We start from the raw sequence: 16,815 nt of genomic DNA, 5'->3' as shown, positions 1-16,815 counted from the left end.
AGCTGGGACTACAGGCACCCACCACCACGCCTGGCTAATTTTTTTTGTATTTTGAGTAGAAATGGGGTTTCACTGTGTTAGCCAGGATGGTCTCCATCTCCTGACCTCGTGATCCGTCTGCCTTGGCCTCCCAAAGTGCTGGGATTACAGGCGTGAGCCACTGCGCCTGGCCTTTTTTTTTTTTTTTGCAAAAAATACCATTGGGATTTTGATAGGGATTGCATTGAATCTGTATATTGCTTTAGGTAATATTGTTACCTTAACAATCTAGGAACATGGGATATCTTTCCATTTATTTATGTTTAATTTCTTTCAGCAATGTTTTGTAGTTTTTTATTAAGTTTTTCACCTCCTTGATTAATTCCTATATATTTTATTTTGGATGCTATCATAAGTGGAATTGTTTTCTTAATTTCCTTTTTGTATTTTTCATTGCTAATGTATAGAAATCCAGCTGATTTTTGTGTGCTGATTTTGTATTCTGTGACTTTGAATTTATTAGCTCTAACAGCTTGTTTTTTGGTGTGTGTGTGTCATCTTTAGGGATTTCTACATATATATCATCTGTGAATAGACATAGTTTTGCTTCTTTCTGTCCAATTTCAATGAGTTTTCCATCTTTTTCTGGCCTACTTGCTCTGTCCAGAATTTCTAGTATTATGCCAAATAGAAGAAGAAAAAGTGGGCATCCTCATCCTGTTCCTGATCTTAGGGGAAAAACTTTCTATCTTTCACTATTGAGTATATCGTTAGCTATTGGTTTTTAATATATGGTTTTTATGATGTTGAGGAAATTTCCTTCTATTCCTAGCTTGAGTGTTTTTTTTTTTTATCATAAAAGGTGTTGAACTTTGTCAAGTGGTTTCTCTGTATTGATTCAGATGATCATGTGGAGTTTCTTCTTCATTCTATTAATGTGGTATATTACATTGATTTTTTCGTTGTTGAATCATCTTGTGCTCCTGGAGTAAGTTTCACTTGGTCATGGTGTGTCATCCTTTTAATAAGCTGCTGATTTTGTTGAGTTTTTCATCAATATTCCTAAGGTGTATTAGTCCGTAGTTTTCTTGTAGTATTTTTGTCTGGCTTTGGTATCAGGGTAATGTTGGACCATAGAACTAATGAGGGGAAGTGTTCCCTTCTCTTTAATATTTTGGAAGTGTTTGAGAAACATTCTTTAAATGTTGGGTGGAATCAACCAGTGAAAGCTATCTGGTCCTGGCCTTTTCTTTGGGAGCTTTGTGATTACTGATTTAATCCCTTTACTAGTTATAGTTCTATTTAGATTTTCTATTTCCTCATGAGTTAGTTTTGGTAGATTGTGTGTTTGTAGAAATTTGTCCATTTTGTCCAGGTTATCCAAATTGTTGGCATACAGTTTTACATAGTATCGTCTCGTAATTCTTTTTATTTTTGCAAAATCAGTGTCACCACTTTTTTGTGTGTGCAGGGAGGGGGTGGGGGGGGATAGAGTCTTGCTCTTTCGCACAGGCTGGAGTGCAGTGACAAGATCTTGGCTCACTGCAACCTCCGCCTCCTGGCTTCAAGTGATTCTCCTGCTTCAGCTTCCCTAGTAGCTGGGACTACAGGCATGCACCACCATGCCTGTGTAATTTTTGTCTTCTTTACAGTCGAGACGGGGGTTTTACCATGTTGGTCGGGCTGGTCTTAAACTCCTGACCTCAAGTGATTTGCCTGCCTTGGCTTCCCAAAGTGCTGGGATTACAGGCATGAGCCACTGCATCTGGCCGTGTCACCACTTTCATATCTGACTTTAGCAATTTGGTGTTCTTTCTCTCTGTCTCTCTTTTATTTATTTATTTTTTCGTTAACCAATCTAGCTAGAGTTTTGTTGACTTTTTCAAAGAATCAGCTTCTGGTTTTGTAATTTTTCTCCGTTGTTTTTCCTTTCTCTGTTTTCACTCTGATTTTTATTATTTTCTTTCTTCTGCTAGCTTTGGTGTAGTTTACTCTTTTTCTAGTTCCTTGAGGTATATGGTTAGGTTATTGAATGAGAACTTTCTTATTTTTTGATGTAAGTGTTTACAGCTTTACATTTTTCTTTTAGCCCTGCATTCACTGCATCCTGTAAGTTTTAGTATGTTGTGTTTTCGTTTTCATTTGTCTCACGTTGGTTTCTAATTTCCTTTGTGATTTTTCCTTTGATCTATTAGTTAACATTCACAAATTTTCACATATTTGTGAATTTTTTAGTTTTTTATCTGCTGTTGGGTTTTTCATTTCCATTATGATCACAAAACATACTTTGTATGATTTCAGTTTCTTTAAATGTATTAAGACTTATTTTGTAGCCTAACATATGCTCTGTTTTGGAGAATGTTCCATGTACCCTTGAGAAGAATATATTATGCTGGTGTTGGGTGAGTTTAGTTTTTGACATGTTACATTTGAGCATTCATTTAGGAGAAAAGCCAAGGGAAGACATTTGTTAATGAACTGTAAAGAGGGGTTAACATCACAAGAGTAGGTAATTTTTTTTGAGAAACAAATTTAGAGCAACAGAACAGCTTTGAATATATTCTTATTTAGAAGGCTGAAGGTTGAATATAACCTGGAGTGTTAGAAAAGGGTGGAACAGTTTATCATAGACAAGAGCCAAGATAGTATAATATTTAGACTTTAAATATCAAAAAGAAGATATGATCAGCTGAATTCAAAGTTGAAGGCTAGGCGTGGTGGCTCATGCCTGTAATCCTAGCACTTTGGGAGGCTGAGGCAGAAGGATCACTTGAGCCCAGGGGTTCAAGACCAGCTTGGCCAACATGGTGAAATCCTGTCTGTACTAAAAATACAAAAATTAGCCAGGCATGGTGGCAGGCGCCTGTAAACCCAGCTACTCTGGAGGCTGAGGTGGGAGAATCGCTTGACCCCGGGAGGCAGAGGTTGCAATGAGCCGAGATTGTGCCTTTGCACTCCAGCCTGGGCAACAGAGGAAGACACCATCTTGGGAAAAAAAAAAAAAGTTCAGAAAACAGCTTGTTTGGGAAGGACTGTTTTTTGTATTCCTTTAATAATTCAATAAAGAAAATAGAAAAAGGTTTTTTTTTTTAATTTGAGAAACATTTAAATGATGACCACTACTGAAACTGTGAAATTGAAAACCATAAATATAAATTATGCATTCTTTATAGTATGAGTTTTAGAGGCTGTTAATTTGCCATAATATTAGGTACATCTGGAATAGAAGAAACTTCATATCTTATCGCTATATTTGAATTCTGTAGAAGTTATTTCTGGACAGTCTACGAAAAGCTCTTGCTGGCCATGGAGGAAGTAGGCAGCTGACAGAAAGTGCTGCAATTGCCTGTGTCAAACTGTGTAAAGCAAGTACTTACATCAATTGGGAAGATAACTCTGTCATTTTCCTACTTGTTCAGTCCATGGTGGTTGATCTTAAGGTAACATGCTTATTCTTTCTCTACTACAAAGTTTAAGAAAATTAAATGAATTTTCTAGCATAAGTATTATGTCAAAGATAATTGCTAACATTAAAGTTCTGATTCTTCGTTGATAAGTTCATAGGACTTGGTTTTGTTGTTACTGTGTTCATCAGTCTAAATGGACTGAGAATATGAAGAAAACGCCATTTTCTTTTTTTCTTTTTCTTTTTTTTTTTTTTTTTAGGGCGAGACATCCTTGTTTACTGGGACAGGAGAGTTGGGAAACATAGACCCCCGCATTCTTTTTTTTTTTTTGAGACGGAGTCTCGCTTTTTCACCCAGGCTGGAGTGCAGTGGCTCAATCTCGGCTCACTGCAACTCCCGGGTTCACGCCATTCTCCTGCCTCAGCCTCTCCGAGTAGCTGGGACTACAGGCGCCCGCCACCACGCCCGGCTAATTTTTTGTATTTTTAGTAGAGACGGGGTTTCACCGTGGTCTCGATCTCCTGACCTCGTGATCCGCCCGCCTCAGCCTCCCAAAGTGCTGGGATTACGAGCGTGAGCCACCACGCCTGGCCGAAAACACCATTTTCTTAAATGAGCATAAATATACAGACTTGGGTTTAAAATAATGTGGCAATTAGGGCCTGAAAGGAACCTATATATGGTATAGGAAGAATTGTATCAGACTGATGAACCACAGTGTGGGTGCTTTGTGCTTCTTCTGGCAACTGAATTTTACTGCCGTCTGTGTGGGTAATGTGTTGATGTTATTACATGTTAGTAAAGAAATACTGCATGGTTATTTAAAGGCTTTTGTTTTCTGTTGGGGTTTTTATAGAACCTGCTTTTTAATCCAAGTAAGCCATTCTCAAGAGGCAGTCAGCCTGCAGATGTGGATCTAATGATTGACTGCCTTGTTTCTTGCTTTCGTATAAGCCCTCACAACAACCAACATTTTAAGGTGAGAGCATTGGTTTTTATCTAACTGTATTTACTGATGCTGTTATCCTTTATAAACAAAAAGACTATAGAGATTAATAGGTTCACTTTTATCGGTATTTCTCACTTATGTATTGATGTTCAAGACCTTAAGAACTTAGTGTTTTTTTTAAAAAAACTTTCTATTTGCTGTTCTTTTTGGCTTCATTTGTATTACTGAGTATTTTTCTCATAGAAATAATCTGCTTTTTTTTTCTTTTTCTATAGATCTGCCTGGCTCAGAATTCACCTTCTACATTTCACTATGTGCTGGTAAATTCACTCCATCGAATCATCACCAATGTAAGTCCAAAAGGTATTGCTAAATTACTAAAAAAAATTTTTTTCTTTGTTTTCTTTGCATATTTCTTTTTAAGAAATGCACTCTTGGTTTTCAAAAACGTTCTGAATTTAGATGTATGAAATAGGAAAATTTCTCCACAGTGATTCTATTTGATAATTGATAAATACTTGTATTTTTCATATTAAGTCTTGACCGAAGGGACCATATTAAGGAAGATGGAGTTAATAAGATGCTTTGGAAAGATTAAATCTAAAACGTTTTATTCAGATCAGAAGCCCTTGAGAAAAATGTCACTGAAAATACAATTTAAAATTTTCATCCCAAAGCTTTTCAAACATATTGCTTGAATACTCTTAGCCCTTTTACAGCATTTGATACATTGACTTGCCATCTTACCATTTAAGTTAAAAGTAATAGTATTTATGTTGTAGTCTAGTATAGCACATTGACAAAATGATGGGACTATATTTGATGGTACTTTTAAATCTTTTGATCCTAAATTCATTCATAGTGTAAAATTTCATTTTTCTTAAACAAAATGAAATATTAACATACTTTAAAGTAGGTATTCACAAGATACAAAAGCATATCAGACAAAGTAAGTGAAATCATTAAAAGGTACTTGGGAAACCTTCAATTCTGTCTGATGTGGAGACATTAAATAGACAGCAAAACTTTATCAGATTTGGACTGTGGATTTTTAAAATTCTGTTCTTGTAATTATGAACAACCCTATTTTGAAAGTTTTCAGGTGTTATCTTCCATTGTTCCACTTTTATCAAATGATACTCACATTTATGGGTAAATTGGTTGACGCTTTCCTTCCTTAAAGAAGGCTGTAATCATTGATAACTTAGTATATTTGACCTGTTTATAATCAAATTCCATTTTAAGACTGTGCCTCTGGTGAGTTGAAAATAACCCTTCACCCTCATTTGCCCTGGATGTTGTATTTATTTAAAATAAATACTGCCCATATTCTATCCATTCCTGCAGTGGAAAATTAACTATTGATAAAGCTACTTGGTGACACATTTAATTTTTCTCAGCAGGTGTTTAGTGAGCATTTTGAGAGGACAGTCTTTTGTTGTGCAGGATGCCTTGGGCATTGCAGAACCTTTAACATCTCTGGCCTCATTTCATTAAATGCCAGTTGTGCCGCATCTCCCCATCCCTAGTCATTATGAACAAATAAACATGCCTGAGGGAATGATACCTCCTCCCTTAGTTGAGTATCACTGAGTTAAATTGTAGGTAAAAGTAACATTGAATATGCTTTGTTCCAAAAGGGAAAGTTTAATGAAGATTGTAAATAAGGTATGTTTGTATTAAAAACTAAAAAAAAAAATCACTGTACTTTTTGTCAGCATAGGGAGCCAGGGCATTGTACATTCAAGGTTTACTTTCAAGGCCATTAAAAAAAAAAAGATGATTTCCCCCCTCAAGTTTATGTGTAACTCAGAAATAAGACATTATTGCTTTTTTCCGCTGTGGCTTAGAACACTAAAAATATTTGAGGAGTGGATAGCTTTGCATAAATGCTTAAAATTTGTATATAATAAACCCAAATATATGCTTTTTTGATACTTTGTGGCTAGTTACTTTAATTGTGAAATATTTTTGTCTACAACTGACTATATAGAGCACTTTCAAGCATGGACTTGGCACTGCTGTAAGTGGCTGAGCTGCTCCTTTCTGGGTTCCAAGCATGCCTGGAGTGGTGCTTCATGCATGCCTCAGTGTACTTGGTGAAAGTGGCTGTGCATCCTCTTCTACTCTAATGAGCACTGCATGTGTGGAGGGTGGAGTGCGTCTGTATCAGAGATCAAGTTATATGAAAATCTGTTTTTATAAAGAAAAACTAGATTTTAAAATATTAAGTATCAGTAACTTTTCAATGAAATAGCTTGAAAAGGAACATAAATATTAGTTCAAAGTATCTTTTTAAATTATGCCTTGGGTAGTGATACTTTATTATTATAGATAGCATGGGAAATTGTTTCTCGTTAGGATATTTTCCCCCTTGGTTTGAGGCTAATCTCTATTGAATCTGAAGTACTCTTTTGGTTGAAAAGGACTATTTATAAGGTGAATATACAAATTTATGAGATTGCCTATTTTAGAGTTTCATTGAAGACATTTGTTATGGCAATATTTTTGTCTTGAAAAATCACAGGTAATTCTTAGATATTTGGACTTCTGATCTTAAATTCATTCATAGTGTAAATTTTTTTTCTAATGATTCTTGTTTCAATGTACCTCATAAGTTCTCTTCTCCCATGGTTCTTTAGCCAGTCCACACATTTTTTTTAAAGTATCACATTCTCAAATAAGATAAAAGTTTTACTGATGTGTATTGAGGGTTTGTGTAGAAGTAGTAAGGTGTTTGGAGTTCTACTTTTGTAAAACATACTCATACTCAGTTCATAAGTACTGAGTTTAGATCTAAAATATTCTAGTGTTTCTTCTTAGAAAATCTTAAAATATATCCACTATTTGATTCTTATTATAATGCAGGTTCCTAGCAGTTGCTAAAATAGTAGTTGTACTGTCATCTTTTTTATTATGATGTGCCATAAGAGATGAATTATAGTTGTAAGATCTATGTTATATGCATAATCTTCATAGACTTCCTTTGGATTAAATTAGATATGTAACTGGGAAATTTAAAAAGTAATATACACACTTATGAACCAATTATCTTAGCCATCACTGGTACATGCTATAGCTGGTATATTACTTATTTCTGTTTTTTCCTTACAACAATTTATCGTAATTTACATATGGATAGTTCACATACTGAAAATGAGATGATTTCTTTCTACTGAGAGGTTGTAGTTGAAAGGAATTATTTCCAAGGCATTTGAAAGTTATTTAAATCTCTTGAGGAAATGCCACATAATTTGTTCATATTATGTAAGTGTTGCCATTTGGCTATAAACATGCTATTTTCAAGGAAAAAAAGAGTAAGTCTACTTTAATTGACTGGTGTTCAGGAGGGGCACATTTAGTAACTGCTCAAAATACTAAACTTTTTTGCCAACCACATGATGTCTAGTTTTTCATGCTTATTTTATTTGAAAATGTATACTTCACTTTAAAATGAATATATTATGAAAAATGAAAACTATGAAAATTACTAAATCTTAAGCCTAAAGTTATTTTATATGGTGCACCTGGGACCACAATACAGTTTCAAAAGCTATTAAAAAAAGACAACAGTAATTTGAATAGGATGTTATATGGGATGCCTTTCCTAGTTTATCAGTTTCTGACAAGATCTTATGAGATGTGTTGGGTAAGGATGACCCTTCACTCAATGACTTTGTTATTATTCAGCTTTTTGTTACTTTAGGCTGATTAACACAAGCTGTATAATTTAGTAAGTATAAGAAATCAAGTTGCATTGGTTGCTTTGGGTAAGTCAAAGTTGCTGAGAGTTGGAGGAATCCATTATACTATCAGACTAAAAATTGATCATTTGTAGGAACTAGATTAAATAAAGTAGGAGTTGAGGGAAAAATGTAAACAACCATACTGTCCCAAAAAAGCATTTCTTCCCTCCCAGTTTTGGGATTCCTCCCTGAATGGAGTTCAGTATTCAAAATGTGTATCATAAGTTGGTTTTATATTTTACTATCCAGTGAACAGGATTTGTAATCCACAGTTTGGGTTAAGGTAATATAACTTGATGCCATTCAAAATATTCTGAGAATTCCAAGTGAAGAAATTAAAATGTCGAGACTTCAATTAGCTTAGTTTTGAATAAGAAAAAATCTGGGAATGAGATGTGAGAGATGTGAGGCTATTCAATCTCTCTTATCTACAATTTGAATGTATTATTCTTCCAGATTTTTTTATAAACATCTGGAGTATTATAAATTAGAAGCCTACATTTTAGGTCATTTAATGCATACTCTACATATGTAGTGAAAATTCATCCAGTCAGTTTTGTATTAAATGATAGACTTTAAAGATATAGTGATTTTCACAATTGTCATTTTTTAATAATATATCAAGTCATTCATTTTAAAGTTAAAGATACACTTCCAAATAAAATAGGCACTAAAAAGTAGACATCAAAGCTAAACAGGTTAAATTGAAATAGAAAATACATAAAATAATTGTTTAAAAAATATTTCACTAGGATCAGTTTGTCTTTGTTTATGGTAATTGTTAGTCTCCTATGTATCATGTCATCATTGCATATCAATTTAAGATTATAGGTTTACTTAATAGTTTTATTTCATTTACTAATTTCATGTTGTAATTATCATTGTTGTCTGTAAACATATAAGTAATGGTTTTCCACATACACTTCTAATACTGTGTTGAACCACTAATCACTTTTAAAGCTTTGATAATAGCATTCTTACCTGGGAAAATATATGCCATGTATGCATGTGTTCCAGAAATTGTAAAACATTAAACTTAAAAAAAACAAAAGAAGAAGATTGGCTACAGATTAGCTCTCTGAAGACTTTATTTTTCAAATTCACTGGCTTATCATTGAGAAAAGATTGTCTCACATGCACATGCTCATGAAGTGGGCAATTTGTCTCATGCTCACTATTATGTTTTATAATATAATATATGTATGAGTTAGTGTTTGAATTAAAGACATTGTTCGAAGACTTTGGAAATCATGGTGTGTGTTTGCATGGTCTTAGAAAGTTCCCGACAAAAGGATAAAACTTAAAACTACAGTGATAAACAGAGCATACAACTCATGTAATTTTGTACTTTTTCTTCCTTATGGTCTTTGTTTTTTTCTAGTCGGCATTGGATTGGTGGCCTAAGATTGATGCTGTGTATTGTCACTCGGTTGAACTTCGAAATATGTTTGGTGAAACACTTCATAAAGCAGTGCAAGGTTGTGGAGCACACCCAGCAATACGAATGGCACCGGTAAGATAAATCACGAATTTTGAATCTCACCTCCTTTCTATTGCATTTTTTTAGTGTCTTTATCCCATTCCTGCTGCTTTGGTTATTTTAGAGAATTGAATGTGTCCTTCATTTCCTCTAAATGTTGTGGTATGTTGTATATAGAATATTGTTGAATACTAGATTATAATGTTTGTTTTCCACTGTTTCCATGAGTTGAACTTAACTTTTCTTAGATAAATTTTCTCACAAAACACTGAAAGTCTTAATGAATGTCACCTTTTTTTCCTGTTTTTAAAGTTTTTTTTCTCTTTAAAACTTTTGAACGAAAATATTTTGATTAGCTTCTCACGTTTTGGGGATGAGTAAGGGAAGCTGACTCCTGGGTTAGAGTGAATGTTGCTGCTAATGCACATTTTAGCTCATTGAATGGTGACTATTACACATAGGAAATGAATAAAATTTAGAGTTTTCGTATTTAAAATAAAAATATTTTATATTTCAACAAATATGCCTTGAGGTTTTACAAATGATAGGAACTTTGATATTGACATTTGACTCTAAACTTAATAAAAAGCAGACTTAAAATTGGGTATTCTCACAGATTATTACTCTTAATATGGAATTTAAAAACTCCTATGGAATCAATTTAAAAAGATAATTATAAGATTGTGGAAGTCATTTTTTGGTGTTTATGTATAGGAAGAGTATTATACAAGAGCAACTCTTGACATTGATTGGTGGTGCTTTGTCTTCTGCTTCTTATTTTCTATTATTGGCTGCTGTCGCTCACATGATCAGATGCCAACCAGTCACTGTTTTGCATGGCAGTGGGCTTCTGTGGCTGTAAGTATGACCCATTGTAACTACATCAGAAAAGTCCTTGGTTTCTTTGACTTTTCTGTGTATAGTTACCATTATAGTCACATCTTGTCATTTCAACTGAAAATATAGCATGTCTTCACCTGTTGGTTTTGTCTAGTAAGTCAGTTATTTCACAGTTAGGAGATAATTTAAACAGCTTCCTCCCTGGCATGCTTCTCTTTTTCCAAGTCCCCTTAGTCAGTGAAATATTTTGGTTTTATACAGTTGTGGTTCACTCTTATCCAGTTGTCAGTAATTATTTCTGAGGATTGTTTATCTTAGATGTTCAAATAGAGAAGTTTTTTATGTCATATATTTTGGGATTATTGAGCCTAAAAAATATAGCCAAAAGATCATGGCAATGATGTTTCCTTAAGTAAACTTTAAAATGCAAGGTTACCTTTTAGTTAACTTTTTGTAATGCCAAATACTTCATTTTTTTTTTTAAGTTGAAAAAATTTTCAATACAGGTATAAGTTAATTGGAGGTAAGCTTAAATAATAGCTGTTTAAATGTTATTTAACAAGACATTTTAAAAAATCTTTAAAAATTACTTGAAATAAGTTGTTTAAAAGTTATTTATTGACCTGTTTATTCCAGAGATCTTCTGGGAAATTAGAAGTTTATTTGACTTTTTTGTTTTAAGTTTACTACCTTTTCTGGTAGAAAATTAATGGCCTCCATTAATAGGGCTTGGTGGGAGGTTAATATTCACTTCCTATTTAACTTCAATATCCACTTTACCAGCTGCCCATAATTTTCTGTGAATAAGGACTAAAAATGAAAGTAAATGATTATTTTGAACAGAGGTAAAATTTGATTGGTAGTCTGAATATGTTCTCTACACTTAGAAGTTATTTTACTTCTTAGCCCTAGTTATAAGCTGATTCTCAGAGCTACATATTATTTTACCGAAAAGATATAACTAGAGAGGATTCCTCTTTTGGCCCAAGGACACCTGTAATAAGAATTTAGTTTTTATTTTTAATTATTTTCTGAAAATATCAATATACATTTAATTTTCAAAATCATTCCTAAGCTGTTTATGTTTTTGAAATGTTATATGTATGTATATTTGTACATAATGACTAAAGGACAGCTTTTGGGCTGATATTTCCAGGAGAGAAAATAAATAGCACATTTAATATGAAACAATTTTTAGAATAAGAAAATTTTAGGTTTTGAATGGCTGTTAGGGTAAAATGTCACTCCTCATAAACTTGGTGAGTTAACAGTCAGATAACCAGTATGGAAGTGTTGACCTTCTACTCTTTGCCAGGCAAAGGTGCTAATGCCAGGGAAGCATGATGAACTAAGCATACACAGCACTTCCCCTCACCGAGATTCCAAGCAAAAGGCTTATAGCTTTTGCTTGAAAATGCCTAATGAAGAACACAACACTGGGCACGGTGGCTAACGTCTGTAATCCCAGCACTTTGGGAGGCCAAGGTGGGCGGATCACCTGAGGTCAGGAGGTCGAGACCAGCCTGGCCAACATGGTGATACCCTATATCTACTAAAAATACAAAAAGTAGCCAGGCATGGTGATGCATGCCTGTAATTCCAGCTACTCAGGAGGCTGAGGCAGAAGAATCGCTTGAACCTGGGAGGCGGAGGTTGCAGTGAGCTGAGATGGCGCCATTGCACCCCAGTGTGGGCAACAAGAGCGAGAATCTGTCTCAAAAACAAACAAACAAACAAAAAAACTCACTACAGGTGGCATGGAGTCTGGCAACACAGGAAAGTATATATAATAAATGGTTTACAGATAATACCTAACATCAGAGTTTCCTACTGTTGGCACTATTAACATTTTGAACTGGATAACTCTGTTATAGGGGGCTGTACTATGCATTGTGGGATATTCAGCAGCATCTCTGGCCTCTACCCACTAGATGCCAATATTTCCTTTACCCTCCAGCCCTCCCAGCCATGAAAACCAAACATGTCTCCAAACATTTCCAGATGCCCCCTGGGGGACGAAATCACCCCCAGTTGAGAACCACTGTATTACAGAGTATGTTCAGTGGGTTGTCCCTCATTTGTGTTGCATCAGATGATTTGGGACTGATAAACCTGAGCCATTAGCTTGCTTCAGAAGTAGCAATCAAGGAGTTCTGTTGCAAAACAGTAAAAGTAAAATAATATCTGCTTCAAGGCTTTACTAACACTTTGTATTTTGGAGAGACAAGTTACTTGTTGGAAGGAGCTAATTATTTGAAAATTTTCTCTTCGACCAAGATAGAATCATGTCTCTGTCACTTCCAGCCATCATTGATCCTCTTTCTTTTGGAGCTCTATAGAATACTTCTGATTCTTCCATAAGGTGGCCCTGCAGATATTTGAGTAAGGTTATTCTGTACTCATAGAATTCTTTTTATATCGTTTTGGCATTGGAAGGGATTTTATTCTTTTAGCTCTCTCTCTTTTTTTTCTTCTTGAGACAGAGTCCCACTCCAAGTCCCACTCTGTCACCCAGGCTGGAGTGAGTGCAGTGATGCAATCTTGGCTCACTCCAACCTCTACCTCCCAGGTTCAAGTGATCTGCCTTAGCCTCCTGACTAGCTGGGGTTACAGGCGCCCACCATCATGCCAGCTAATTTTGTATTTTTAGTAGACCATTTAGCACCATTTTGGGAGGCTACTCTTGAACTGTGACCTCAAGTGATCCACCTGCCTCGGTCTCCCAAAATGTAGGGATTATAGGCATGAGCCGCTGCGCCTGGCCTCTTTTAGCTCTCTTTAAAAGTGTGTCTGTGTTTGTTGGGTCTGTTTTTATAGCTAAAGAAACTGAAGCTTAAATAAAGTTATATTAATAACAAATGCATGGTTAATGAACAGTCAACCAGAGTTAGTTCTGAGGTTTCTTGACATTCAGTTCAGTGTCTTTATCAGGTTCTTTAGTTGTCGTTCTTCACTAGCAAGTTAGCTTGATGAAAGCAGTAGCTTTGTCTGGCCTATTCAACACTGAATCTCTAACTTTTGAACAACATCTGATAACATATTGGGCATTTAGTACATGTTTGCAGAATGAATGAAGGAATGAATTTCTTACTTGATCTGGTTTCAAAATCCTCGTCCAGGCCGGGCGCAGTGGCTCATGCCTATAATACCAGCACTTACGGAGGCCAGGGTGGGCAGGTCACTTCAGACCAGGAGTTTGAGACCAGCTGGGCCAACATGGTGAAACCTTGTTTCTACTAAAAATGCAAAAAAATTAGCCAGGCGTGGTGGCAGGCACGTGTAGTTATAGCAACTCAGGAGGCTGAGGCAGGAGAATCGCTTGAACCTGGGAGGCGGAGGTTGCAGTGAGCCAAGATTGTGTCACTGCACTCCAGCCTGGGCAACAGAGTGAGACTCTGTCTCAAAGAAACAAAAACAAAAAACCAAAAACCCTCCTGTTTCTGATTTGCTTCTCTTCTGGAAAGACCAACCTGATAAAAATTTTTAAAATTAAAATGCCATATTGAGATCTGATGTTAGTGATACAGATGTAATACTATGATGTAATAATTGATAAAAGCTATTAAACTGTTGTGTTTGTATACCCTGTTTCTATTAATACAATCTAAGATAGTATTATTATTTTATATTGACTTTTTAATTATTTAAACTCTTTGGCCATTTTTATATGAATGTTGAGCCATAACTTCTCCTTTGTACTTTTGTAGTATTTTTTTTAATATTTGAAATACTTGTCTTAGCACTAATTTTACTATTTGTAAACTAACATCTCCTGCTTTCATAAAATTCAAAACTGCCAATAACAGATGTATGAATTTTCACAAATATTTGTTATTTCCCAACATTTTTTATCTTAAATGGCATGCTGGCTCACCAGATCTTTCTTACATGCCTGTTATTCAGTCACATGGTCTAAATTAACAAGTGGTTTGGGCCTTTAATAGATATCTGAAGACTCTGGTTCATGAATTTCTTCCCAGACATGATTGCCTCTCATCTTTGGCCAGATCACATGTACCAGCTTGTATTCCTACTAATACCTGCAATATAGAAGATCAGCTAATGAATGAATGAATTTTTTTCTTACATTTCTAATTAAGAAACACATTGCTTCTTTAGCATGTTGTTCCTGACTTTCTGTAACCCACTAAAATTAAAAGGTATTTGAGATGAATTAAATTTATTGGAATTTCTGAAGTCATACATTTCATATTAGGCAGCCATGTTGGAACAGAATTTACATGTTGATACTTGGGATTAAGAGGTGACATAATTAAACTAATAGAGTCATACATCACTTAATGACAGGGACATGTCTTGAGAAATGAGTGCATACTTAGTGATTCAGTCATTGTGCAAACATCGTAGAGTCTGCTTACATGAACCTAGATGGTTATATAGCCTGCTACATACCTAGGATATATGGTCTAGCCTACTGCTCCTAGGCTGCAAATCTAGGCTAAACAGCATGTTACTGTACTGAATACTGTAGGCAGTTGTAGCACAATGGTAAGTATTTGTTTATTCAAACAGAAAAGGTGCAGTAACAATACAGCATAAAAGAAAAAAATGTATAGGACACTTAACACAAATGGAGTTTGCAGGACTGGAAGTTGCTGTGGGTGAGTCATTGAGTGAGTGTTGAGTGAATGTGAAGCCCAGGACATTACACTACTGTAGACTTAAAATTTTTTAAAATTTATTTTAGTTTGAATACTTTTGCATTTTTCTCATACTCAGGATCTATACTGTAGACTTTATAAACACTGTACACTTAAGCTATATCAAATTTATAAAAAATATTTTTATATGATAATTTACGGTAGCTTTTAAAATATAAACTTCTATATTTTTTAATTTTTTGACTCCTGTAATAACACTTAGCTTAAAACACATTGTACAGCTAGCTATATAAAATATTTTTCTTTATATCCTGTAAGTTTTTTCTATTTGAAAATGTTCTGTTTTAATTTTTATTTTGAAAACTGTTTTAAGATCTGGGACACAAACATACATATTAGCCTAGGCCTACATGGGGTCAAGATCATCAGTGTTACTGTCTTCCACCTCCACATCTGCTCCCATTGGAAGGTTTTTAGGGGAAATAACGTGTGGAGCTGTCATCTCTTGTGGTAACAATGCCTTCTTCTGGAATACCTCCTGAAGGACCTTTTGAGGCTGTGTTTCATAGTTAACTTTTTATCTTTAAGTAGGAGTATAACAATACAAAGTAAACTATAGTAGGCTGGGCCTGGTGGCTCACGCCTGTAGTTCCAGCACTTTGGGAGGCCAAGGCAAGTGGATCACCTGAGGTCAGGAGTCGAGACCAGCCTGGCCAACATGGCAAAACCCCTTCTCTACTAAAAATACAAAAAAATTAGCTGGGCGTGGTGGTGCACGCCTGTAGTCCCAGCTACTTGGGAGGCTGAGGCAGGAGAATTGCCTGAACCCGGGAGGCAGAGGTTGCAGTGAGCCAAGATTGCGCCACTGCACTCCAGCCTCGGCAACAAAGTGAGACTTGGTCTCAAAAAAAAAGTATATTATAATAAATACATAAACCAGTAACAGTTATTTATTCTCATCAAGTATTGTATACTATACATAATTGTATGTGCTATACTTTTTTTTATATGACTAGAAGTGAAGGTTTGTTTACACCAGCATCACTACAAACAATAATGCATTGTGCTTGGACATCATGGTGGCTATGTCACTAAGTGATAGGAATTTTTCAGCTATGTTACGTATTGTCTATCATTGACTGAAATGTTGTTATGTGGCATATGACTATTTACTTTTTTTGGAAATGATTCTTAAGGAAAAATTCTGATACCTGCTAATTGTTCTCTGATCTTGTGTGCCTGTGCAATGGCTGCATCAGGGAAGAGCCATTTGATAGTTACACTTAGTTACATCAAAGTAAATAAATTTGTTTAATCAAAGTTTCAGCTTGATCTAAGGTGAAACACCTCAACTTAGAGTGAGGAAAAAAATACAGTTGAAAGAGAACAAACATTAAAACCAGAATTTATTAAATCATTTAATAAAACATTTGCTTTGGGGTCGGGGGCAGTTATAAAAGCAAACTATTTGGAAGTTTTGCTGTTTCTCTTCTGTAGTGACATTCTTGAGTATAAATGTGTGCATTAAATAGCTATTCTTCCCCCCTGAGGACTAAAACCCTTCGGTGTTCTTGGATATAATAACAAATGCATATTTCACTTAAACATTGAGGATAGTTCATTTGTGTTGTAGATATGCATGTCTGCTTCTTAACTTTGAAAGACAGCCTGTTTACTTGGACATTTGTGTTATGGGTCCACAGTTGGTACGCAGTCTATTATTTCTATATTATATATATGTTTACATAAAGGCATTCATGTCAAAATCAGATAGTTTTGTGTTCTTTTCAAG

At 35.0% G+C, this 16,815-nt stretch overlaps 1 protein-coding gene across 5 annotated transcripts in view; it reads left to right on the top strand.

Annotated features, from left to right (window-relative positions):
- The window catches only part of NF1 (neurofibromin 1), a 284,759-nt gene that overhangs the window by 106,585 nt on the left and 161,359 nt on the right, over positions 1 to 16,815 (top strand). For 3 of the 5 annotated variants that reach the window (XM_003280199.2, XM_030800221.1, XM_003280198.2), the window contains exons 9-12: positions 3,246 to 3,419; positions 4,243 to 4,365; positions 4,611 to 4,685; positions 9,463 to 9,594. In XM_003280199.2, the coding sequence (XP_003280247.1) occupies positions 3,246 to 3,419; positions 4,243 to 4,365; positions 4,611 to 4,685; positions 9,463 to 9,594 (504 nt within the window). Of the gene's footprint in view, positions 1 to 3,245; positions 3,420 to 4,242; positions 4,366 to 4,610; positions 4,686 to 6,328; positions 6,359 to 9,462; positions 9,595 to 10,374; positions 10,420 to 16,815 lie in introns of all 5 variants that reach the window. The other 2 variants (XM_030800220.1, XM_030800219.1) reach the window with 1 other exon arrangement.

Source organism: Nomascus leucogenys, chromosome 19 (assembly GCF_006542625.1).
Source record: "Nomascus leucogenys isolate Asia chromosome 19, Asia_NLE_v1, whole genome shotgun sequence".
Taxonomy (NCBI): domain Eukaryota; kingdom Metazoa; phylum Chordata; class Mammalia; order Primates; family Hylobatidae; genus Nomascus; species Nomascus leucogenys.
This window is presented reverse-complemented; position numbering and strand designations above follow the sequence as displayed.